We start from the raw sequence: 27,476 nt of genomic DNA on the forward strand, positions 1-27,476 counted from the left end.
CTTCAGGAAACTATTCAGTGCATCACCCCCTGTCTTCCCCTGCTTTCTGTATAGTGGCTTTTGAACACCTCCACAGCCTAGCACACTGTGGTGACTGAGCACCCACACCCCTTGTGCAGCAGGAGCATTTTGTCTGGCCTGGTATCCAGTAAGACTGCACCAGTTAGGTCTGCACCTGCCTCCCATGCCAGAGTGCTAAGGTAGTCCATCATGTACAAACTCCACTGCTTCTTTTTTCTTGGTAGACTATCCTTTTCCCCATGTCCACATAGACATTGTTGGCTCTCATCCAACATCAAATGGCCACCGTTGTATCCTTACCATCCTTAAATATTCATTTTGTGGCTGGAGGCCATACCAATGGCTCTCATCAGGGTTTAGTACATTAGCCGAGTATTTTAAAGACACTTGGGTCACCTATTTTGTGTGACCCTGCCACATGATTACAGGCTGTGAATGACAATTCACATCTTGCATGTTTAAGACACTCACCAAAATTTGTGGTAATCTTATCCATTTTATAACTATTTACCACCCAGCTGCTAACAGCATGGTGAAGAGATTCCACAGGAGCTTAAAAGCTGCCCTTACCCATCAATCCACAACTTGGGCTGCTGCCATGCCACTATTTCTCCTAGGCTTGCATGTTGCCCACAGAATCAACTTGGGTATACCCGGCACCAAGGCTGTGTAGAAGCAGCGTCTCACCATTCCAGGTGACTTCGTCAAGCTGCAGCCCCTGCCAGCTACCACCTGCATGTGATCTTTATACAACAGCTGTACAGCTGCATGATGTGCTTGACCTAGTGTCCCTCAGTGCCAGAGTGAGCACAAGTCCTTTGTGCATCGGGACCTCCTCACATGCGTGCATCTCACTTTCTGGGTGGATGCCAGCCAACTGCCACTCTGCTCACAGTATTCAGGCCCACAAATTGTAATCAAGAGTGGGGTTAAATCGAGGTGGCACCAGGCAGCAAAAATGGTACATTGGCTAGATTCAGCCCTGCTGCTTTTGCCCTCACCTGCACCAGCAGAGAAACCCACATCACCTGCAACTTTACCTCTGCTACCAGACCTGTCCTCTGGTGTCATTGAGACACCTGTCACTACCCGGCAATCCTAGTACATATCCCAGCCACAATGTGTGACTCAGTCTATGAGCAAGACGGTGGCAGCAGCAGATGCTTATAGCACCTGTCCAAGCACCAGCATGCCACCACATCTTTCTCCTGGCCCTACCACCACACAATGGCATGCCTGACTATACTTGCCAACTGTGGTGCATTGCTGTCTGGTGGTGGAACAGTAGAGAACTGCCACTGCACCCGGTTCACAACATGACATCACATAGGCCGACCCATACCACACCGTCACCTCCATCATCGCTAGTAGACCTGGCCCCACAGGCACCACACTCGTGCCTAAGAGCATCCAATGTGTCCGTCAACTTCCCTTACCTTCATGTTGGGGAGAACTGTGTGGCAACTAACTACTATGTGTTTGTGCTCACCACCCATCTTCCCAAGCAGCCGACGGCATCATCTAGCATGACCCACATCGCAAGCTTTAAACATTGTAGCACAAGAGTTTTCTTTGCCACATGCCCCTTTACAGCAGCACCTGAATTTTACCCAAACAGCATGTTAAAGGAAGTGCTCCCAATGCCTAGCACTTCTCACGCTGACACTAAGCTGTCCACATGATGAGTGAAATGATTAAATGTTTCTTAAGTGTTAAAGTTATTAATTTATCAGAACTTAAGGGGAGTCGGATGGTTGTTTGGTGCAAAATTTTTTATTTTTATTTTTTGCACTTTTTTGTTACGCATATATTTGGGTTTAAATTGATATGAAACTTATTAATTTATGTTGAGTGGTTTCCGTTAAACAAGCATTTTACTAAAACCCTGCAACGCACACTTTTCAAGAACTCAGCCTTCTTTTTACTCGCTAGTGACTACTTGTTAAAGTACAGCTGTTTGAAAGCTTAGTTGGTAACACTGATAAAATACTGTTGGCAACAATGATGAAAATAGCTGCCAGTTTACTTTGTTGTTTTCAGTTCTTTGTTTGTGGTGATTGAAAGTAAAGTTTGTTTACAATATTCGTATTTCAGTGTTTAGATCTCAGCAAATAAGTTTATATAATGTAAAAAATGCCGCAAATACAAAACAAGAAAAGAAAATGTGAGTTCAGTGGGAGGAGATGTAACCAAAAACAGTCTTTGCATAGTGGTGGATGGAAGTTCATTGTGAAGGTGAGCCTAGGCCTAGTACCAGTACTGAAGCTGCTTGTGCCTCTAAAACAAGCTCTTCTTCTAAGAAGCTTACCCGTAACTTGGCTAAATATGAGATATATGGAAATGAAGAAGGTTGCTGTGATATTGTTCATATCAACAGTTTAGGTAGTCTAGTTTGCCAAATTGCAGTGTGCATAAAATGTAAAGGATCCCTTACCGACTCTATTGGAACCAGGCTAGGCTTACAGTGTACTGATAGTAATAAAGTGCAGTGACTGTTCTTTTGAAGTGTCCACTACTAATTCTCCAAGCTTACCAGAGTCTAAACAATTAGAAGTGAATGTTTGATTAGCCTATGCATTCTGATGTATTAGAAAAGGTGAAGAAGCGACAAAAACTTTCTGCAGTGTAATGAACTTGCCAACTCCACAAGCTTTCAAATATTACCATAAGATGCTTCGACATGCTGAAAAAGAGGTCTGTGAAGAGAGTATGAAGGCTGCTGTGGAAGAAAGTGTTGGTGAAAATGGTGGTAATAGACTTGACAGCAATATTTGACGGATCGTGGCAACGTAGGGGCCACACTTCTCTCAGTGGAATCGTAACTGCAACAGTAGAAAACACAAGCAAGGTAACTGATATTAAAATTTTATCCTAGTATTGCAAATGCGAAAATAGAATGACCAACAATCATGATGCTGATTGCCTAGCTAACTACTCTTGAGCAATTGGAGGAATGGGGGTAAATGGAGTTGTGGAAATGTTCCAAGAATCACTGCCGAAATACAGAGTGCGGTACAAGTATTATTTAGGAGACGGGGACAGTACTTCTTACCCTAAGGTTTGTGAGGCCAAACAATATGGTCCTGACTTCTCAATTGAGAAATTGGAATGTTGCGGTCACATCCAGTAATGGATGGGTAGTCGCCTCAGGAAATTGAAACAGAAACTTGGGAAAACAAAACTTTCCAACGCAAAACCATTGGGGGGTGTGGCTATAAATCAAATACAACTATATTATGGCCTATCTATAAGCAGGAATGCTACAAAAACTGTAGAGGACATGAAGGCAGTTGCCTGGGCAGAATTTTTTCATTTGACGGCTACCAATGAAGACACATCTGGACACAGATTATGCCCCAAAGGTGAGACAAGCTGGGGCAAATTCTGAAAAGACCAAGAGAAAAATGAGCCTTATGACCACAATTACCACACTCATCTCCCTTTCGCTGTCATGGAACAAATAAAATGCATATTTAGAGACTTGGCTTGTCCTGACCTTGTGCATAAGTGCCTACATGGCGGAACGCAAAATCCGTCAGAGTCATTCAACAATGTTGTATGGTCGTGGCTACCAAAAACAACTTTTATTTTGATGACTATATTTCAGTTCGGAATGTGTGAAGTTATTACAAGTTTCAGTAAAGGCAATTTAGCAAAGTGTAAAATTTTGAGCCATCTAGGTGTATCTCCAGGCAAAAACTGTGTCAAGTTTTTGGAAAAGTATGATGCACTTCAGATTAAAAAAGTGGACAAAGCTGTCACAGTAATTGAGAAAAAATGTCACTAGGCCACACACCAAGCAAGAAGAAAGAGTGAGGACAAGTTTGAAGAACTATAAGATCCAGGTAGACCTGTTTAATAGTCTTATCTTTATTTGTGTTTCCCCAACAACTGTGTTTTCAATGGTTAGGAACATTTTTCTTGGCTACTATCAATGTTAGAAACATGATTTTTAAAAATTGTTCCTTATTTCTTAGTTGTTGATTTAAATTGAGGAAATATGAACATCATTTAAAGAACAATGGTATAAATTTAGTTAAAGTAAAAAAATTGCAGTTTTATGGCTACTTTAAAAAATATTTTTTTAATGTAAGTTTTTATTTAAAGAATTATGAGTTTAAAATGAAGATGGGTCAGTGACTGTGGCAGTTGTGACTGCATGTGCTGTCAATGGAAAATCCAACAGGATTTGTTTCAATAAGTTACCCAGTGGAAACACGAGAGCCTCTGAAATACTGATTAAGCAACCAACATAGTACATCAAAGGAGAGTTCCTCAGGCTGAGTGGAAGGCTTTAAATTTTGGACAAATTCATATGAACCATGCTTCTGGATAACAACAAGGCAATCTTATCAACTGGCTCAATGATATGCCTTACCTGGCAAAGCAGCAAGAAATGGTGCAAGTAATTGTCTCACCTTTCCTTTGACTCACTGAAACTGGCAAATGGCACCCATGATGGTAGGGGCTCTGAAGAAAAATACACAGTGAGTGCCTGGTCCTCCCCACACTGCAAGGCAAGGACATGAAGCAACTCCGAATACTGATTTATCAACTCCTGCACTCCTTCCTGTTGTTGTTACTGATGATGCTGAAGTTGTTGCTGCTCCGTGTGTTGGTGCAATCATTTCTGCCAGTACTGCAGAAATGCTGGATCCATGGTGGTCAAAGTCAACACTAGGAGAAGGGGGCGAAAAAAATAGATGTATCATGGACATAAAAGTGTCCCATTCTCATGACCACATTAGAAACTGCACAGGTATGATAACTTCGCTACACTATACGGTTAGTGTAGGTATTTCACATGCTGATGGTGGCTTAATAATAGCTGGGAAACAGAAACCCATGAGAGGAAAATTATCTGCCATGTAGGTCAATCTGCAGGAAGCAGAGAGACCAAACCCATGTCAAGACAGCCACGGGGATGATTTAGGCATGGCAGGAACAGATGGCTAACAGGTAAGCACTTGGCATCAACTTACAGCATGAAGTACAAGGTGAGGCCTGTGATGGTTCAATCTGGCACTGGCCCACCTGACCTACTGAAACCCACTAGGAGGTCTGACCATACTATGCACTATTGTGTCGTGTTCCCAATGGCAGCTTATCTGCCTCCACCATGGTGTCTGCTGATGAGGACACTAAATGCACTTTATGCAGAGATTTCAATAGTTTACATATATAAGAAACTGCTTGAAGTTACTTTTCTGCCCTATCCATCTCTTTTACTGACTGATCACTAAATCACTCATTGAAAAAGTATTAACTCTAAGCATAACATCACAACCATTAAGAAAAGTTTTGTATAAGACATAATGTGAGTATTTTTATTTATTTATTTATTTGTTATAAAAATTTACTGAAAGAAAACATGTTGTTGTTGTTGTTGTTGTCTTCAGTCCTGAGACTGGTTTGATGCAGCTCTCCATGCTACTCTATCCTGTGCAAGCTGCTTCATCTCCCAGTACCTACTGCAACCTACATCCTTCTGAATCTGCTTAGTGTACTCATCTCTCGGTCTCCCTCTACGATTTTTACCCTCCACGCTGCCCTCCAATGCTAAATTTGTGATCCCTTGATGCCTCAAAACATGTCCTACCAACCGATCCCTTCTTCTAGTCAAGTTGTGCCACAAACTTCTCTTCTCCCCAATCCTATTCAATACCTCCTCATTATTTACGTGATCTATCCACCTTATCTTCAGTATTCTTCTGTAGCACCACATTTCGAAAGCTTCTATTCTCTTCTTGTCCAAACTAGTTATCGTCCATGTTTCACTTCCATACATGGCTACACTCCAAACAAATACTTTCAGAAAGGACTTCCTGATACATAAATCTATATTCGATGTTAACAAATTTCTCTTCTTCAGAAACGCTTTCCTTGCCATTGCCAGTCTACATTTTATATCCTCTCTACTTCGACCATCATCAGTTATTTTACTTCCTAAATAGCAAAACTCCTTTACTACTTTAAGTGTCTCATTTCCTAATCTAATTCCCTCAGCATCACCCGATTTAATTTGACTACATTCCATTATCCTCGTTTTGCTTTTGTTAATGTTCATCTTATATCCTCCTTTCAAGACACTGTCCATTCCGTTCAACTGCTCTTCCAAGTCCTTTGCCGTCTCTGACAGAATTACAATGTCATCGGCGAACCTCAAAGTTTTTACTTCGTCTCCATGAATTTTAATACCTACTCCAAATTTTTCTTTTGTTTCCTTCACTGCTTGCTCAATATACAGATTGAATAACATCGGGGAGAGGCTACAACCCTGTCTCACTCCTTTCCCAACCACTGCTTCCCTTTCATGCCCCTTGACTCTTATTACTGCCATCTGGTTTCTGTACAAATTATAAATAGCCTTTCGCTCCCTGTATTTTACCCCTGCCACCTTTAGAATTTGAAAAAGAGTATTCCAGTCAACATTGTCAAAAGCTTTCTCTAAGTCTACAAATGCTAGAAACGTAGGTTTGCCTTTTCTTAATCTTTCTTCTAAGATAAGTCGTAAGGTCAGTATTGCCTCACGTGTTCCAACATTTCTACGGAATCCAAACTGATCTTCCCCGAGGTCTGCATCTACCAGTTTTTCCATTCGTCTGTAAAGAATTCGCGTTAGTATTTTGCAGCCGTGGCTTATTAAACTGATAGTTCGGTAATTTTCACATCTGTCAGCACCTGCTTTCTTTGGGATTGGAATTATTATATTCTTCTTGAAGTCTGAGGGTATTTCGCCTGTCTCATACATCTTGCTCACCAGCTGGTAGAGTTTTGTCATTACTGGCTCTCCCAAGGCCGTCAGTAGTTCTAATGGAATGTTGTCTACTCCGGGGGCCTTGTTTTGACTCAGGTCTTTCAGTGCTCTGTCAAACTCTTCACGCAGTATCGTATCTCCCATTTCGTCTTCATCTACATCCTCTTCTATTTCCATAATATTGTCCTCAAGTACATCGCCCTTGTATAAACCTTCTATATACTCCTTCCACCTTTCTGCCTTCCCTTCTTTGCTTAGAACTGGGCTGCCATCTGAGCTCTTGATATTCATACACGTGGTTCTCTTCTCTCCAAAGGTCTCTTTAATTTTCCTGTAGGCAGTATCTATCTTACCCCTAGTGAGATAAGCTTCTACATCCTTACATTTGTCCTCTAGCCATCCCTGTTTAGCCATTTTGCACTTCCTGTCGATCTCATTTTTGAGACGTTTGTATTCCTTTTTGTCTGCTTCATTTACTGCATTTTTATATTTTCTCCTTTCATCAATTAAATTCAATATTTCTTCTGTTACCCAAGGATTTCTAGCAGCCCTCGTCTTTGTACCTACTTTATCCTCTGCTGCCTTCACTACTACATCCCTCAGAGCTACCCATTCTTCTTCTACTGTATTTCTTTCCCCTATTCCTGTCAATTGTTCCCTTATGCTCTCTCTGAAACTCTGTACAACCTCTGGTTCTTTCAGTTTATCCAGGTCCCATCTCCTTAATTTCCCACATTTTTGCAGTTTCTTCAGTTTTAATCTACAGGTCATAACCAATAGATTGTGGTCAGAGTCCACATCTGCCCCTGGAAATGTCTTACAACTTAAAACCTGGTTCCTAAATCTCTGCCTTACCATTATATAATCTATCTGATACCTTTTAGTATCTCCAGGGTTCTTCCACGTATACAACCTTCTTTCGTGATTCTTAAACCAAGTGTTAGCTATGATTAAGTTGTGCTCTGTGCAAAATTCTACTAGGCGGCTTCCTCTTTCATTTCTTAGCCCCAATCCATATTCACCTACTATGTTTCCTTCTCTCCCTTTTCCTACACTCGAATTCCAGTCACCCATTACTATTAAATTTTCATCTCCCTTCACTATCTGAATAATTTCTTTTATTTCCTCGTACATTTCTTCAATTTCTTCATCATCTGCAGAGCTAGTTGGCATATAAACTTGTACTACTGTAGTAGGTGTGGGCTTCGTATCTATCTTGGCCACAATAATGCGTTCACTATGCCGTTTGTAGTAGCTTACCCGCATTCCTATTTTCCTATTCATTATTAAACCTACTCCTGCATTACCCCTATTTGATTTTGTGTTTATAACCCTGTAGTCACCTGACCAGAAGTCTTGTTCCTCCTGCCACCGAACTTCACTAATTCCCACTATATCTAACTTTAACCTATCCATTTCCCTTTTTAAATTTTCTAACCTACCTGCCCGATTAAGGGATCTGACATTCCACGCTCCGATCCGTAGAACGCCAGTTTTCTTTCTCCTGATAAAGACATCCTCCTGAGTAGTCCCCGACCGGAGATCCGAATGGGGGACTATTTTACCTCCGGAATATTTTACCCAAGAGGATGCCATCATCATTTAATCATACAGTAAAGCTGCATGTCCTCGGGAAAAATTACGGCTGTAGTTTCCCCTTGCCTTCAGCCGTTCGCAGTACCAGCACAGCAAAGCCGTTTTGGTTAATGTTGCAAGGCCAGATCAGTCAATCATCCAGACTGTTGCCCCTGCAACTACTGAAAAGGCTGCTGCCCCTCTTCAGGAACCACACGTTTGTCTGGCCTCTCAACAGATACCCCTCCGTTGTGGTTGCACCTACGGTACGGCCATCTGTATCGCTGAGGCACGCAAGCCTCCCCACCAACGGCAAGGTCCATGGTTCATGGGGGGAGGCGCATAATGTGAGTATTTTTATTTATTTATTTATTTGTTATAAAATTTACTGAAAGAAAACATATGATGACATGTAAATAACATTTTGCATTTCTTCTTAACATGATATTGGACTTTTGATCATCTTAAACAAGCTCTCAACATTTTAAACAACAAAATCACATCACAAACACTCTCATGTATCATCATGCCACTGTGAAGATGCCCTATTAGCCAAGTGCTACGTTGACAGTCCTTGCCAGCTGTCCAGGTCCACTGGTTCATTTTTCCACTGTTTCCAGCCTTGGACTCCTCCTCTGCACATGCAAAATAGGTCGACCTCGAGTATTATTTATTTATTTATTTATTTATTAATTTCATGTTCCGTAGATCCAGTTAGTGAGTCAATCACAAGGATATGGAACGTGTCAAATTGTACAGGTTTCAATTTAAACTTACAATAAATACAAGGGCAATTCAATGCCAAATTGTACATAGTCTAAGTAAGACATACTATAAATACAGTAATATATACAATGTCAGCTAAATAACATAACAACTATTTAACAGAAAAAAAAGTTTCAAATAAAGGTTACAAATAAGAGCACAAGGTTAAATCAGACATTAGGTCTACATGAGTAAATACAGGTACAGCCAATTTGTTGTTGCAAAAACTGTGATTATACTCAAATGCTCAATAAAATCAATTGAACTAGTTCTAGACACATTAAGTTTAGTAATGATGTACACTTTCTTTCAAATATTCATCCACAGTATAAAAAGATCTCTCTGTCAGGTAATCTTTGAGGACTTGTTTAAATTTTGGCAGTTCTGTATGAACACATTTGATATGTAGTGGGAGAGCATTGAACAGCTTAATGCTGGAGTAGTAAACTCCTTTTTGTACCAGAGTGAGACGTTTCATTTCGACATGTAGATTGTTTTTGTTTCTGGTGTTATAGCCATGGAATTTACTGTTGTCTTGGTAGATAGAATAATTTTTGCACACAAAGGTCAGCAAGGAAAAAATATACTGTGAGGCAGTTGTTAGGATACCTATCTTTCGAAACAAGTGCCTGCAAGTGTGTCTTTGATGGACCCGACACATTATTCTGATTGCTTTTTTTTGGACGCTGAAAACTTTTTTTGCAAGTGGTTGGTTCCCCCAGAACATGATAGCATATGACATCAATGAGCGGAAGTAGCCAAAGTAGGCAACCTTAATGGCGTCAACTTCAGCCACTGAAGAAATTACCCGTAATGCAAATGTTGCCGAGCTAAGTTTCTTACATAGATGTAGAATGTGAACTGACCAATTACATTTACTGTCTATATAAGCACCTAGGAATTTTGTATCTTCAACTTTCTGTATTGGTTGATCTCTACATTTTATGTTAATTTCATTGAGATTACTTTGTGATGTATGGAACCTCATATAATGAGTTTTATTTGCATTGAGTGAGAGACCATTTGAGGAGAACCAATTTAAGATGCCATTAAAGACAGTATTTGTAGTTTGTTCAAGATTGTGATCTATCCAATCATCAATTAGAATTGTGGTATCATCAGCGAACAGGGTAAATTTGCTGTTTGTCTCAGAACAAAGAGGAAGATCATTGATGAAGATGAGGAACAGCAATGGGCCCAAAACAGAGCCTTGAGGCACCCCACATGTTATTGTGCCCCAGCTGCTGGGTGCCCGCTGCACGTCATTTATGTCTGTCACCATTGTAGCCCCAACATCTTCACTCAACCAATGTCTTGGTGTTCATTGCCACATATCCAACAATCATGATGGGTTCAGCAATATTTTTCATGAAGCATCTCAAACAGCACACACAAATGATATTCAGCTATTCCGGTACACACATATTTACAGTGTTGCATTGAGGCCACGGACTGCTCCCAAAGAGCCTGGAAAACAAAGATGTTGACATGTGACTTGGATGATGGTCACCATACACTTTTCAAGCTTCTGTCTTGTTTTATTTATTTCTGTAGATAAACTGGTGTGTTTGTTACCTTGTTCTTTAATACTCACAACACCTTGCGCAAATAGACCAGCAGAATGTTCTGACAGTCTAGTATCTTTTGCTGTAATTTATTAATTAACTATTTCTGATACTGAACAAAAGTGACCTCTCTTCTCTGAACTTCTTAGCTGTACTACTCTGCATTCCTTTCAGTTGTCTATTTGTACATTTTACATTTCTTCAGATTTAATCAGCAAAGTCTTTAGCAAAGTTAGCTTCGCACTATTATTATCATTATTATTATTATTATTATTATTATTACTTTCTTTTCTCAGACGTTATGTCTGGTTAAAAATGGAAAGTGACGCGGACCTTGATCAAGCGTGACTTCCTTTTAACTGTACGGTGTATGTTATATTGCATTTAGAAACTTTCGGGTAATTGAACATGTATCAATAATTACGGATTTCTGTAGTTGTATATATAAGTTTGGATGTAGCTGTATTGCGTTGATGTACTGGTGGATATTGTGTGGTATGACTCCTGTACTTTATAGTATAATTGGTATAATGTCAACTTTATCCTGATGCCCCATGTCCTTGACTTCCTCAGCCAGTTGGATGTATTTTTCAATTTTTGGTCCTGTTTTCTTTTGTATATTTGTTGTATTGGGTATGGATATTTTGATTAGTTGTGTTAATTTCTTCTTTTTATTGGTGAGTATGACGTCAGGTTTGTTATGTGGTGTTGTTTTATCTGTTATAATGGTTCTGTTCCAGTATAATTTGTATTCATCATTCTCCAGTACATTTTGTGGTGCATACTTGTACGTGGGAACGTGTTGTTTTATAAGTTTATGTTGTAAGGCAAGCTGTTGATGTATTATTTTTGCTACATTGTCATGTCTTCTGGGGTATTCTGTATTTGCTAGTATTGTACATCCGCTTGTGATGTGATCTACTGTTTCTATTTGTTGTTTGCAAAGTCTGCATTTATCTGTTGAAGTATTGGGATCTTTAATAATATGCTTGCTGTAATATCTGGTGTTTATTGTTTGATCCTGTATTGCAGTCATGAATCGTTCCGTCTCGCTGTTCCAAAAGCCATATTTATATCATTGCTGAATACTTCTGTTATCTTTAGTAATTGGTTGAGTTGTTGATTTGTTGCTGCCAGTAGTTTTAGATCATCCATGTATTATTATTATTATTATTATTATTATTATTATTATTTTACAGCAGAATGCTTAGCAAGATTAGCCTGCACTTTCCTAAGGTTGTCTAGATATTCTTTCTGTCAGCTGTTCATATTCTGCAAAAGTAACTGCGTCAGATTAGAAAGATCTTCATCCTCTGTATTGTCTACATCTATTTCCTGAAAGCGCCGGTAGATAGGCATAATGAATAAAACACACAAACACACACACAGAATTTCAAGCTTTCGCAACCGGCGGCTGCTTCATCAGGAAAGAGGGAAGGAAAAGGAAAGATGAAAGGATGTGGGTTTTAAGGGAGAGGGTAAGGAGTCATTCCAATCCTGGGAGCGGAAAGACTTACCTTAGGGGGAAAAAAGGATAGGTATATACTCTCGCGCGCGCGCCCACACACACACACACACACACACACACACACACACACACACACACACACACACACACACACACACATATCCATCCATACATACACAGACACAAGCAGACATATTTAAAGGCAAAGAGTATGGGCAGAGATGTAAGTCAAGGCGGAAGTGTGGAGGCAAAGATGATGCTGAATGAAAGGTGAGGTACGAGTGGCGGCAACTTGAAATTAGCGGAGATTGAGGCCTGGTGGATAACGAGAAGAGAGGATATATTGAAGGGTAAGTTCCCATCTCCGGATTTCGGATAGGTTGGTGTTGGTGGGAAGTATCCAGATAACTCGGATGGTGTAACACTGTGCCAAGATGTGCTGGCCGTGCACCAAGGCATGTTTAGCCACAGGGTGATCCTCATTACCAACAAACACTGTCTGCCTGTGTCCATTCATGTGAATGGACAGTTTGTTGCTGGTCATTCCCACATAGAAAGCGTCACAGTGTAGGCAGGTCAGTTGGTAAATCACGTGGGTGCTTTCACACGTGGCTCTGCCTTTCATCGTGTACACCTTCTGGGTTACAGGACTGGATAGGTGGTGGTGGGAGGGTGCATAGGACAGGTTTTACACCGGGGGCGGTTGCAAGGGTAGGAGCCAGAGGGTAGGGAAGGTGGTTTGGGGATTTCATAGGGATGAACCAAGAGATTACGAAGGTTAGGTGGACGGCGGAAAGACACTCTTGGTGGAGTGGGGAGGATTTCATGAAGGATGGATCTCATTTCGGGGCAGGATTTTAGGAAGTCATATCCCTGCTGGAGAGCCACATTCAGAGTCTGATCCAGTCCCGGGAAGTATCCTGTCACAAGTGGGACACTTTTGGGGTTCTTCTGTGAGAGGTTCTGGGTTTGAGGGGATGAGGAAGTGGCTCTGGTTATCTGCTTCTGTACCAGGTCGGGAGGGTAGTTGCGGGATGCGAAAGCTGTTTTCAGGTTGTTGGTGTAATGGTCCAGGGATTCAGGACTGGAGCAGATTCATTTGCCATGGAGGCCTAGGCTGTAGGGAAGCGACCGTTTGATATGGAATGGGTGGCAGCTGTCATAATGGAACTACTGTTGCTTGTTGGTGGGTTTGATGTGGACGGATGTGTGAAGCTGGCCATTGGACAGATGGAGGTCAACGTCAAGGAAAGTGGCATGGCATTTGGAGTAGAACCAGGTGAATCTGATGGAACCAAAGAAGTTGAGGTTGGAGAGGAAATTCTGGAGTTGTTCTTCACTGTGAGTCCATATCATGAAGATGTCATCAATAAATCTGTACCAAACTTTGGGTTGGCAGGCTTGGGTAACCAAGAAGACTTCCTCTAAGCGACCCATAAATAGGTTGGCATACGAGGGGGCCATCCTGGTACCCACGGCTGTTCCCTTTAATTGTTGGTATCTCTGGCCTTCAAAAGTGAAGAAATTGTGGGTCAGGATGAAGCTGGCTAAGGTGACGAGGTGAGAGGTTTTAGGTAAGGTGGCAGGTGATCGGCATGAAAGGAAGTGCTCCATTGCAGCGAGGCCCTGGACGTGCGGGATATTTGTGTGTAGGGAAGTGGCATCAATGGTTACAAGGATGGTTTCTGGGTGTAACAGACTGGGTACGGATTCCAGGCATTCGAGAAAGTGGTTGGTGTCTTTGATGAAGGATGGGAGACTGCATGTAATGGGTTGAAGGTGTTGATCTATGTAGGCAGAGATACGTTCTGTGGGGGCTTGGTAACCAGCTACAATGGGGCGGCCAGGATGTTTGGGATTGTGAATTTTAGGAAGTAGGTAGAAGGTAGGAGTGCGAGGTGTCGGTGGGGTCAGGAGTTTGATGGAGTCAGGTGAAAGGTTTTGTAGGGGGCCTAAGGTTCTGATGATTCCTTGAAGCTCCGCCTGGACATCAGGAATGGGATTACCTTGGCAAACTTTGTATGTAGAGTTGTCTGAAAGCTGACGCAGTCCCTCAGCCACATACTCCCAACGATCAAGTACCACGGTCGTGGAACCCTTGTCAGCCGGATGAATGATGATGGATCGGTCAGCTTTCAGATCACGGATAGCCTGGGCTTCGGCTGTGGTGATGTTGGGAGTAGGATTAAGGTTTTTCAAGAAAGACTGAGAGGCAAGGCTGGAAGTGAGAAATTCCTGGAAGGTTTGGAGAGGGTGATTTTGAGGAAGAGGAGGTGGGTCCCGCTGTGATGGAGGACGGAACTGTTCCAGGCAGGGTTCACTTTGGATAGTGTCTTGGGGAGTTGGATCATTAGGAGTGGGATCAGGATTATTTTTCTTTGTGGCAAAGTGATATTTCCAGCAGAGACTACGAGTGTAGGACAGTAAATCTTTGACAAGGGCAGTTTGGTTGAACCTGGGTGTGGGGCTGAAGGTGAGGCCTTTGGATAGGACAGAGGTTTCGGATTGGGAGAGAGGTTTGGAGGAAAGGTTAACTACTGAATGGGGATGTTGTGGTTCCAGATTGTGTTGACTAGAATTTTGAGGTGTTGGAGGGAGTGGAGCTGGAAGTGGGAGATTGAGTAGATGGGAGAGACTGGGTCTGTGTGCAATGAGAGGAGGTTGAGGTTTGTTGGAAAGGCTGTGGAGGGTGAGTGAGTTCCCTTTCCGGAGGTGGGAAACCAGGAGATTGGATAGTTTTTTGAGGTGGAGGGTGGCATGCTGTTCTAATTTGCGGTTGGCCTGTAGGAGGATGCTATGAACAGCTGGTGTGGATGTGGGAGAGGAAAGATTGAGGACTTTGATTTGGGATAGGAGTTGACGGGTGTGTTCATTGGCCGAGTCGATGTATAGGTGAAGGATTAGGCGGGTGAGGGCTATGGATTGTGCTGTTTGGAACTGGTATAAGGATTGATGGAAAGAAGGATTGCAGCCAGAGATGGGAACTTTAAGTGTGAGGCCTTTGGGGGTAATGCCAAATGTCAGACAAGCCTGAGTAAATAAAATATGGGAGCGTAATCTGGCTAGGGTGAAGGCATGTTTGCGGAGGGAATGTAAATAAAATTTAATGGGGTTGTTGTGAGGTTGACATGGTATTAGAAAGTGGAAAGGGTAATATGAGGTTAAAGTGAAAATAAATAGAAATATATATAGGGAGAGATAAGGTGTGAAAAAAGTCGAAAAAGTGTTGGTTTGAGATGAGCTATGTTGATCCTGTGCTGAACTTAGGTTGGTGAACAACAATGGGTGCAAAGTTTAGGTAGTTGTGTTGTCTCCAAAACACGTTAAAGGGTGGGGAAATTCAGGAAAATTTCGAAAAAAAATTCTCGAAAAAAGTTTCGAAAAAAAAAAATTTTTTTTTGAAAAAAGTTTGTTGGTTATTCTTTGACAGCACTGTGGAGGCACTCTGATTCACAACCTCTAGTCTACTATTTGTATCAATACCACCCACTTTTTGGCATGGAATGTTCCTCTCTGGGACCTTCCAGAAGGCTAATGATATGGTACCAACCAGAAGAGGGAGTATAATTGATTATTTAGTAAGGGTATCAACAACAGGCCCTTTACAAGAGTACTGTAACTGTTTTTTCCCCTTTACTGCAGATGTTCATCCCATGTTAAAAACTCTTGAAGAACACAAAATAGGAATGTTCAATTGTTTGCATTATTCTTGCTCCTCTAAAAATCTCCCTTCCTTCTATTCCTTGTTTTATTTGTGCCCTCCTGCATTATTAAATATTTTTTTCTCTGTAGTCTCCTCCGAGTACCTAAAATGATACAACATTTGTAATTTTTGTTACAGAAATATGTAGATCAACATGGCCCATATGAGATACTCCCCCGTTCCAAGAGTTTGCTGATGTTACTTGATAGGCTGTGCAGTGTCCACTCTCGTTACCTCAATGTCTGCAAACTTATCATCAGCATCTCCACACAGAAAGAACCACAAGACATGAATAACGTAAGTTCTCATTCTTTAAAACTCATTATTACCATAAATTCCTGGTTTGTTTGATTGTCCAGCATCACTTTCACTTTCCACACTTTTAATTATGTCACTTTCATGTAATCCACTGCCTATGTTACTGTTAATGAGGAAAGCAAGCTTCAGCAAAAAAGGTAGTACAAAATGCCACATTTTTAAATACAATCAGCAAGTGAATCTCAAATTACAACACCAGATAATGAATAATGAACTTTGTGGAGGAATTGTTCCACATAAATTAAATTTTGTTCAAGTGTACACACTTTAAACACTGTGTATCATCAAAGGAAAATCCAGTCACCAAAACTAAAAAATAATGTGATAGAACTGCCTGCCAGTACTTTTAGGAGGAAAAATGTGTATTGCTGGTGATGTATATACACAAAAATAAGTGATAAATTTCCTAGCTTTCAGAACTAAAAGTTGCTTTGGTGGGGAGGGGAGAGGTATGGACTGGGGAAGATTAAAATGGGACAGTTCACACTATCAGTGGAAAGTCTCAAATAGCACATCTGGTACCTCTACAGGAAGGAGATGGTCATCAGAATACATGAGTTTTAATCTCTGTAGCAAGAGAAACAGACAGTTGTGCTCCCTCGCATTTTTATTGAGATATTGGGACCAGCAGGATTTACTGACATTCACCAAGTTTACTTATTATATAGCCTCTGTGTCCACCAAGAGTATTAAACAATGACCCAGCATGGCATTGCTGAGAGAAAGAATCCATTACGCAAGGCAAGAAGAAGATAGTCTTCACCAGCTTGTTTCCACTTCACCTGAAACCTCGTCACATCTGTCAGCAGATTCCTGAGAATTTATGGACAGTGTTGCATGGTTGGTTTCTTTCAGGCTGGATGTGGCAGCAGACCATAATGTGTCAAACTTCAAAGTGCCATCATCTTACACAAAAATAATCATGAAAAGATAAACTGTGCAGAGGCACTGTATTTAATTTCACAGACAAGTCACTGAGTAACACTGTGATATCTGCATTGGAAAAGTGACTATATTTTAGCCCACTCTGAAGACTTTGCTCATAATGGATTTTATCTTGAAAAAAGTTGTCTTGGAATGAGGGAGTATCACATATGGGCCATGCTGATCTTCGTATTTCTGTAACAAAAATTACAAATGTGTTATCATTATGTGCTCTGAGGAGACTGCTGACTAAATAAGCAGGAGCCTTGCTGGTCTTTAACTAGGATGCCCACACCCACACAGGACATCAACACTGAAGAAAGAAAAGCATTCTGTTCCTTAAGAGAAGGCACATAAATAATAATTGTACCTATTGACAAGGTAAACATTACCGCCATTTGGTATAAAAATGGGAACACTATATTCAAAGTTCAGAAGATTTGTGTCTCAAACCAAAAGATATATTAGTGAGTTTCAATATGGTTTATTTGTTTAAACAAGTACCACAGATGGATTCACTATAACTAGTAGGAGCTAGGAAGGAGCTGGATGTCTTTCAACTTTACAAACATGTGCTTACCTCAACTTACTTTTTATTTAATGACCAATGTTTTGTGCAAACTAGCAGTGTTGCTATGTGTAGCCCTTTGTCTCCCACAGTAGCTAAGCTTTTTATGGACAACTTCAGGGACAAAACACTTCAGTTGGTGGTTTTGAAGCTAAATTTTTCTGAAGATATATGTGTATCATGTGGGACAGGAATGCTTCCTTCATTTCTGGAAAACCTTAACTCCCTCTGTCTGAGAATTTGCTTCACCACGGAAGTTTTTGGATCTCTTTGTAAGTAGAAAAGAAGAGAGTTCCTTGGGTCACAGTGTGTTCCATGAATCAGATTATACTGACCTATATCTACGAGCTCTGTACTGCCATCATTCATCTCAAGGCAATTGTGTATTGCAAACCCTCATTCATAGGGCGAAAGTTATCTCAGCTTGAGAGAGCTTATCAGCAGAGCTCAGTCATCTTCAAATGTGTTTTCCCCAAATGGGTACTCTGATAAGTAGATTTGAAATGTATAGCCAGAAGAAATGGAGAAGTCCACAAAGATGATTTTTCTATCTTATGTTGGTGGCATGTTCTTTAAGATCAGCAGGATATTCAAGAAACATCATATTAAATGTGTCTTCTACCTCTAGCATGAGTGCAAGCAATGCTAGTACATGTTAAAAACATCCTATGACTCTGGAGACCAGAGATATGTGAAATTCTGTGCCAGCGTGATGAACCATACATTGACCAGATGTGCTCCACTGTTAAAGTTGGATGCAAGGAACAATATTAGGAAAAGGACAGATTCCCACTCACAACCTATAGAGTTTCAGAAATGCACGATGAAAAGACTACTACACATAATAGCTTTTGGCCAACAGACTTTTCTTTGTGCCTGTCTGCAACTCAACTTTTTGTCTTAATGTTGAGTAGCAGTCCATCCTTTTCCTAAAATTGATGATATTTCAACCTGAAGTTTCCATTGTTTGACACACACTATTAACATAGACATCACACCAGATTAGGAGCCAGAAAAGTTGCAGTTGCTGAACACTATCTTGACATGAGACATAGGTTGGACTACGTGCTATGTACTGAGACACCATCATTAAAGAAGCAGTTGAAGTACATATAATTAATGATCTGATTAGTAAAGACATGGGATTTCAACTTAGCAATGCATGGGAACCAGCACTGGTGATACAATAGCGTCGCTGGCTGCAGATGAGTGAATTCAAGGGCTACAATTTGTGGCCACACTTTTCCCCCATAACGCATGCCTCTATCTCTGGCAGGGAGCTCTAGATGCTGAAGTCATCTGTGATTCACCTACAGTGATGTTATAAGCCCATCCCTTTACACTTGTGCTTTTCTAGCAAGCCAGTGCATATGTTAATGAGCAACTGCAGCAATACGTCAGTAAGCTCCTGAAGATGAGAAGCTGCTATCTCATTGAAATATTGTATAGCTTTCACAACATTATCTGACATGATGCCAAGAAACCACTGAAGCAGTGAATGGATTGTTTGAATTTTTGTTTACAGTGATGAAATATACTAAATCAAACCAGAACCTGAATAATGAATGAACATCCAAAAAATTATATGTCATTGTTCTATGTAATATTAATGTCATAATTGGATATTTTATAGTTTAGCTAGAAGACCAATCTTTATATTGTTATTTGTTCAAATATTTTCTGATTTACCTAAATCTTTGTATCAGAGCAAAATATTAGAAATGCATGAAATAGAAAGTAGTAGCTTGTTTTAACTATGTAATATTAATTTGCTTTATTTAATAATTAGATCATTTTCTTGCCTCAAGACAGACAGAATGCAACAGCAGGGACTTGTATGTTTCACCAATCATTGAGTGGTCTGAACACTCACTCCCACCTCTCCCCTGTCCACAACAGTGACTGCCATACAGGGACAGCTTTCTGAAAACAGCCAACAGGCTGTTGGGAAGCTCTTCTCCACTATAACCTTTCCCCAAACGGTACTTGTCCAGTGTGGTATGCAGGATACTTATTTGGAAAGGTGTCACAAAAAGAAAATTTAAGTTAGTTCATGAGACTTGATTTGTTGAATCAGTTGGTAGAAGCATGGCCAGAGAATGTTTCAGTCTGGCACCCCATTTCAGTTTGCCTAAAAGATTTTTTCTAGTGTATACTTTACTGCAGAGTGAATAATTTTTTATTTATTTATCTACTATTGATCTTTAGGCAATAAAAAATGCAATCAATCTTCTCTTTTGTGTACATACACACCTACATACAAATTTACAAAAATAACAGTTGTGGTGTTAAAGATATTTTAGATCATTATTGTCCATCGTACATATTTTAGATAATTATTGCCTATAAAGATACAAAATTGTGCACCATAATGCACATGATATATTTAATATTTTAACATATGTAAATTTAATCTAAATGAAACTATGTTAGTACTTACGATCATCTTTAGGGCACATTTTGAACTCTTCTACTGCATACAGTGCTTTTTCTCTAGCTCATTTCTGTGTGGTGCTGTTAAACACAGTCAGTGACACATTGTGTGCTGGTACTGGCAATATTTTAAATAGCTTTACCCCCAGGTACTTGTAACTATCTTGAGTCTAGAAACTGTGATGTCAGACAGCTGTTTTAGGCATTTGTTATGTTAATGAACAGATTGTTATGGTCTGTGACTGTATTGGTTTACTTTCGTATGTATTAGACAACTGAGCATAAAGAGGGATGTAACTGTTGGTACTTTAAGTTTTTTAAAATATGTTCTACTCGTTTTGTAAATAAAAGCCAACTTTTCTTGCTGCACTGTATTTTTTTCTCCCAGATGTGTTTCATCTTTTTACTGTAAAGCACCTTCAGAGGGATCTAGAATGACACAGTTTTATTTTGATATGTGCTAAAACAGTTTACATCTAGTTTTTTGTGTAAGTAAGAGATTACTTACAGTTCTCCATGATTTTAATTGGCATTTGCATTTCCGCTCATTGGTCACATGCTGGAGATCACACTACAACTTCATATATCAAACATATGCACGTTTTTATGTTCTGAACTTTTTCTTTGCCCTTTTTGTCTTGAAACTTCCAGGCAGGTGAAAACAGGTGCCGGACTGAAACTCGATACCTTTGCCTTTTGTGGGCAAGTACTCTACCATCTGAGCTACCCAAACATGACTCACAACCCATCCTCACAGCTTCAGTTCTGCCAGTACCTCGTCTCCTGCCTTCCAAACTTCACAGAAGCTCTTCTGCGAACCTTGCAGAACTAGCACTCCTGGAAGCAAGGATATTATGAATACATGGCTTAGCCACAACCTGGGGGGGAGGGGGGGGGGGGCGTATTTCCAGAATGATATTTTCACTCTGCAGCAGAGTGCGCACTGATACGAAACTTATGGCAGATTAAAACTGTGTGCTGGACAAAGACTCTAACTCAGGACCTTTGCCTTTTACGGGCAAGTGCTCTACCATCTGAGATAACCAAGCACGACTCACGACCCATCCTCACAGCTTCAATTCTGCCAGTATCTTATCTCCTACCTTCCAAACTTCACAGAAGCTCTCTGCACAGAAGAGCTTCTGTGAAGTTTGGAAGGTAGGAGACAAGGATCTGGCAGAATTGAAGCTGTGAGGATGGGTCGTGAGTCGTACATGGGTAGCTCAGATGGTAGAGCACTTCCCCACAAAGGCCAAGGGTCCTGAGTTCAACTCTCGGTCCGGTACACAGTTTTAATCTGCCAGGAAGTTTCATATCAGTGAACACTCCACTGCAGAGTGAAAATGTCATTCTGGAAACTTTTAATCTTGTTTGCCCTTATTGTTGTGTGTGTGTGGTGTGTGTGTGTGTGTGTGTGTGTGTGTGTGTGTGTGTGTGTGTGTGTGTGTGTGTATATGTATGGATTGGTATTTTGTATGTGTTTTAAGAGAGAGAAAGAGAGTATATGTATAGTTTATTCTGCGAGGAGGGGGAAGGGGGGAGAAGGTATTGTTGGTTACTCAGTTCAAGATGTAGAATGTTGAATATGGATGTAACAGCTGTCAAAGAGTGGTTGAAAGTTTTGTTCAGCTGATTTGAGTTTTGGTTTATATTTTTGTGGAAGGGTTCATGGACAAGTGAGTGGAAAGGGGTTGGGTGGTATTATTATTATTATGATATTAATCCTCTTTTAGAGTATTACTTTATTAGTTTACATATTAGTGTAAACAATGAGTTGTTTGGCATGTGTACTTGATCATTCAACAGGGTTTTCTTTTCTGCTTTGGTTTTCTGTGTCTGGTGATTTTTTTGAATGGTAAGAAGGTGTTTTTCTATTGTTGATTCTAATTATTTTCCTGTTTCCTTCTCTAGCTTTTGGTTTGTGATTGTGTTCTCTTAGGTGTTCTACGAATGTAGAGTGGTTTGTCCCATACTTCCAGGCTTTCATGTCTTCTTTGTAACTGACATCAAATGTTGTGCCTGTTTATCCTATGTATCTATCATCACAATTGTTATACTGCTTTGTAGTATATGTCTCAGTTTTTTAAATCAATGTTAAGGTGTATTTTTGAATAGAACTGTCTGTTGTGTACACTATGTTTATTTCCTGTCCTTTGAAAAAGTTGGTGATTTTATGTGTGAGTTTGTGTTTGTGTGTCATTGTGTACTAGCTTGCATTTTCTCTTATATTTTCCTGATTATTCTGTATAGTCTGGGAGAAATAAAATACAATGCAGCAAGAAAAGGTGGTTTTTCTTCACAAAACAAATATTTCTGTGTTTGCTGAGGAGGATAACCATGGAAACAAAATTACATATGTCAAATAGATGTGGAAAAGGGCAGAGTATGCACTGAGCAACAACTTATCGATAACACAAGTTCTTAGTCCACCCAACAAATAAGTCACTGGTCCCATCTTACGAGGTTTGTCTGGAAAATACGTATAAAAGTTGAATAATGTCTTTATGTTACAAGTTACCGTCACTGCCAGGTTGGACTACTGCTATAATCAATCCCATCAATGCTCAGTTCGAGTCAGAGCACTCTGCATGAAGGTGGGAGTGAATGTGCGGCAGCTTGTTGACATTTACCCTTTTTCACCTGCCATCGGCATGGAGCTCTCTCTGATTGAGGAACAGCCTGTCAACATCAAGTTTCTTGCAAAGCTAGGCAAGAATGGCCGTGAGATTTTTGAGTGTTTGAAACAGGTTTACGGAGACAATTCTATGAAGGAACCAACCGTGAACAAGTGGTTAAAAAGGTTCCGGGATGGCCGAGAAGAAGTGAAGGATGACCCTCGCCCAGGACGCCTGTCAACATAGAGTTCCGATGCAAATGTTGAACGAATTCGGGCTTGTGTTCTTAAAGATTGTGGGTTGACAGTCAGAATGATTGCTGACAAGCTGTCAATCCCCAAAACAATCATTCACAAAATCCTGACACAAAAACTTGAAATGAAGAAATTGTGTGCAAAAATCGTACCGAAGCTCTTGACGCCAGAACAGAAAGCAAAGGGGGTTGAGTGCTGTGAGGATTGGTTGGAAGCAGAGGAACGAGGGGACTTTCTCAACCAAGTCATTACTGGAGACAAGTCCTGGTTTTACAAATTCGATGTGGAGCTCAACTCTCAAAGCAAGGAATGGAAACTAGCAGGAGAACCGAGAACAAAAAAGTCATGAAAATCAAGGTACAATGTGAAGACAATGTTGATTGTTTTCTTTGATTCTAGGGGCATTGTTCACAAGGAATTTGTCCCTCGCGGCCAGAGAGTGAACGGAAATTTTTACATCTCAGAGCTCGTGTGGCTCGAGTTCGACCAGAGTTGCCAAAAGGGGGCAGGTGGATCCTTCATCATGACAAAGTGCCCACTCACACATTGCTCATTGTGCACGAATTTTTGGCCCGAAGCTCAATCACCGTGACAGACCACCCAACTTAATCATCCGATTTAGCCCCGTGTGACTTCTTCATGTTACCAAAATGCAAAATGGTGCTTCGGGGGTGGCACTTGGGAGATGTGGAAGCCATCAAGGTGGAAACGACACGGCAACTGAACAACATCACAACTTTCATCAATGTTATCAACAGTGGAAATGGCATTGGCAGAAGTGTATCATGTCTCAGGGTGAATACTTTGAAGGAGACCATATTGTAATACCTGAATAATTGTAAAATAAAGTTACTATTCAACTTTTATATGTATTTTCTGGACAAACCTTGTAATACAGATATAATCAGATGATTCTTCTGTGTTAATTTTGAGTCAATTTGGTCCAAGTAGTTTAGCTGAAGCACAGTCATTGCCATCATCTTTAATACATAAACTAAAGAGAATATTTACAGTTTTTTTCATGATTATATGCAGTTCATTGATTCTGAACTACTTACTGGTTCTGTGAGATGAGTCCTGCTTTAAAGTTCCTAAGTGTTTCCCAGCTGTAGTAAAAGTGGTATCATCTGTGTAGGGTGTGGATTTACACAACATAGTGCAGGGTAAGTCTTTTACATATATTATGAAGAGTAAAGGTCCAAACAGAGAACCTTGTGGTGTTCCCTGTGTGATATCCAAGAAATCTGACTTCATATTGTTGAACTGCACAGATTGTTTTCCTTTCACTCAGGGAGGACCTGATGAGAGATAGTTCTGAGCCTCCAAAATCATAGCAGTAGAGATTTTCTAGCAATATTCTATGACTAACAGTGACAAATACCTTGCTGAGATCCATGAGGATAGTATTAATAGGTAACATTGATTCAAATGATGATAGCAGAAATGAAACAATATTTTAATCTGCTTTCATGTTGACAAGCTGGACCTGAAGCCAAGTTGACAGTCACTAAGAATATTATTCACAGACAGATGTTGGCCTATTTGAAGGCGTATGCAATAAAATGATTATTACACTACTTTCAAAATGGTGGATACAAGAGAAATTGGATGGCAGTTATTAGGACAAGACTTGTCACCTTTTTTGTGCAGAGGAACAGTAATGGTCATTTTTAAGCACGAAGGGAAACAGATATATCATAGTGGAGAGACCATAAATTCTTCTGATTAACTGATTCTATAACTCCTAAGCCATTTCTTCATGAAGGTAAGTAGACGAATGAAAAAAATATGGATTTTTAGTGTGTGTTTCTGTGTTTCCACTCTATAGTTTTTCTCTACCTTGCTTGAAGATACTATAGACAAACAGAAATATGTTATTTCCATTTGTCGTCACAATTTCATATTCATAAATAAATACCTTGAACATAGGTGTAGTGTGTATTAAGGTGTTAAAAGTTAACATCACATATTAAACATGCATGAAAATTGTTTTGCAGTCAAGACTGTCATTTGATATTGCACACCTGGTTGCTGGAGCATCAGTATATTCAACAATACATTTCAGACAGCTAATAAAATCAGGTGAGCATGAAATATTGCCTCATAAACATAATATTTAAAGTACAATATTCTAATTTTTATGCCAGTGATAATAACCACAGAATTTGTAATTATTATGGTTCCCTGCATATTTCTGGTTTTGTCTGGTTTGTAGTGGAGTTATTTCTGATCAGCCAGATGATGTTTCTTTTATATAATTAATTATCATAAACAATTAAAAGATATAGAGACAAAGAACTCCAGAGCAAATGAGCAGGATAGGTAGGTATCATATGATACAAGATGTAACAATATATTTTAAATATATAACACTTGCATGCACCATGAATGATCTATACTACAGATACCATTAGAAGTTCAATAAGTATCTTCTCTCACTACTAAATAACTAAAGGTGAATAATGATTTAAACAAAATAACAAATATGGTACAACCTAGTCTGTGTAATATTAATGGATTTTTTTGCTGTTCATATTGGCATTTTGGAGGTTTTAAGGAGCCTGATATGTAACATTCTGATAAAAGGCATCGGGTTTCATGGTTCTTCTAAAATCCATCACAACAGAAAATAAACAATTTTAGTACAGTAAAATTAACTACTGAATTTTGCCTAATGCACATTATTTTCCCAATTCTCATATTTTTTGACGAAGAGAAATACAATATGGCACATAACACTCTGGAAGCTATTATGTTTGTGTCTAACAAAGGTCAGGTAATTCTCACAGTAATCTTCAGTAGTTTCTGCCATAATGGAGTATCCAGAATTAAGTCTCTTTCTTTCCCATTGTCAACTAATTTTGAGACTTGGACAGAATGGAAATTCTACAAACTTACAGCATTCTAAATAGAGAAGAATTTTGTAATAAACAGTTCAAAAAGCTACACATCTCACTCAAGTAAAGAAATTTTATGTAAGAAGAATGGCAAGGGAATTATACACACATCAAGTGTTATGAATGCATATAGATGAAGCTATGAATTGGAAACACCATGTAAAATTTCTTACACACAGACTTAACTCAGCCTGCTTTGCACTGAGAGTTATTGCAAATGTTTGCACTCTAGAAGGCATCAGAGTAGCATACTTTGGACACTTTCATTCTGTTGCCTCATTTGGAATAGTGTTCTGGGCCAGCTCAAAATCTAATTTGAAAGACATTTTTATTTTACAAAAACGGGTTGTTCGAATAATTACCCACAGTCCGACACAAGCTCACTGCCGACCTCTTTTCAAAAAGTTAGGAATACTTACTCTGCCATCAGTCTATATACTTAAATGTGTACTCTTAACCAAAGCTAATCTAAGCAATCTCCACACAAATGCAGACTGTCACAACTATAACACAAGGAACAAGAATGATCTCCACATAGGACGAGTAAGAAGAACACGAACTCAGAAGCATGTAAGCCATATGGGCATTAAGCTCTATAATGCACTGCCTCAGTACATTAAAGATTTAAAGGACAATACAAATTTTTAATTGATAAATGTTGCTACTCAATAAATGAATATCTTGAAGACCAAGAAAGTGACTTTACAAACTAACCTCCAAAATTTTCTATTTTTGTTTGTTTCAGCTTTTTTTATACTTTACCATCTATAGAACTATATTGTTACTGAGAAACAAATTACTATAAACCGTTTATGTGGAAAGAAACTGTAAGTTTGTTGTCATTTACTATAGACAATTTCATTTTGTACATTCTATATTTTAATTTCTGTGTATGACAAATCCAATTGTAGGCAATTTCATTTTTTATATTCTATATTGTTAATTTCTATGTATGAGAAGTCCAATATCATTTGTATGATGACATAGATGCTAAATAAGTAAATAAATAAAATAAATAAATAAAATCAAAAAAATATTGCATCACCTGAAGACAGGTGTTGACTGTGGATATTGTATCACAGACACAGTCCCTTTGAATGTTCAGAGATGTCTCTAAACCACCCAAAGATGTAAACAACCATAGCATGAGCAGCACCTATTAGACAGAGGGGGTCAGAGAGCTGATCAGTTGCAGTCATTCCACCAGGAAGGAGGTACATGGCTCTTGTTTTCTGTAGTTCAACCATGCCTACACAGCCAACAGCACAGTTTGATCACATCTGCATTGTTACTTTGTGCCAGGAAGGGCTCTCAACAAGGGAAGTGTCCAGGCGTCTCAGAGTGAACCAAAGCAATGTTGTTTGGACAAGGAGGAGGTACAGATGGACAGAAACTGTGGATGACATGTCTTGCTCAGGCCACCCAAGGGCTGCTACTGCAGTGGATGACCACTGCCTATGGATTATGGCTCAGAGGAACCCTGACAGCAGCACCACCATGTTGAATAATGCTTTTCGTGCAGTGACAGGACATTGTGTTACAACTCAAACTGTGCACAGTAGGCTGCATAATGCGCAACTTCACTCCCGACATCCATTGCGAGGTCCATCTTT

General features: G+C 39.8%; 1 protein-coding gene across 5 annotated transcripts in view; it reads left to right on the plus strand.

Annotated features, from left to right (window-relative positions):
* LOC126277965 (lipase 1-like) overlaps positions 1-27,476 on the plus strand; it is a 251,818-nt gene that overhangs the window by 185,160 nt on the left and 39,182 nt on the right. For 4 of the 5 annotated variants that reach the window (XM_049977613.1, XM_049977610.1, XM_049977612.1 and 1 more), the window contains exons 5-6: positions 15,993-16,151; positions 24,964-25,048. In XM_049977613.1, coding sequence (XP_049833570.1) covers positions 15,993-16,151; positions 24,964-25,048 — 244 coding nt within the window. The remainder of the gene's footprint in view (positions 1-15,992; positions 16,152-24,963; positions 25,049-27,476) is intronic. The other variant, XM_049977614.1, reaches the window with a different exon arrangement.

This window comes from Schistocerca gregaria, chromosome 6, assembly GCF_023897955.1.
Source record: "Schistocerca gregaria isolate iqSchGreg1 chromosome 6, iqSchGreg1.2, whole genome shotgun sequence".
NCBI lineage: Eukaryota > Metazoa > Arthropoda > Insecta > Orthoptera > Acrididae > Schistocerca > Schistocerca gregaria.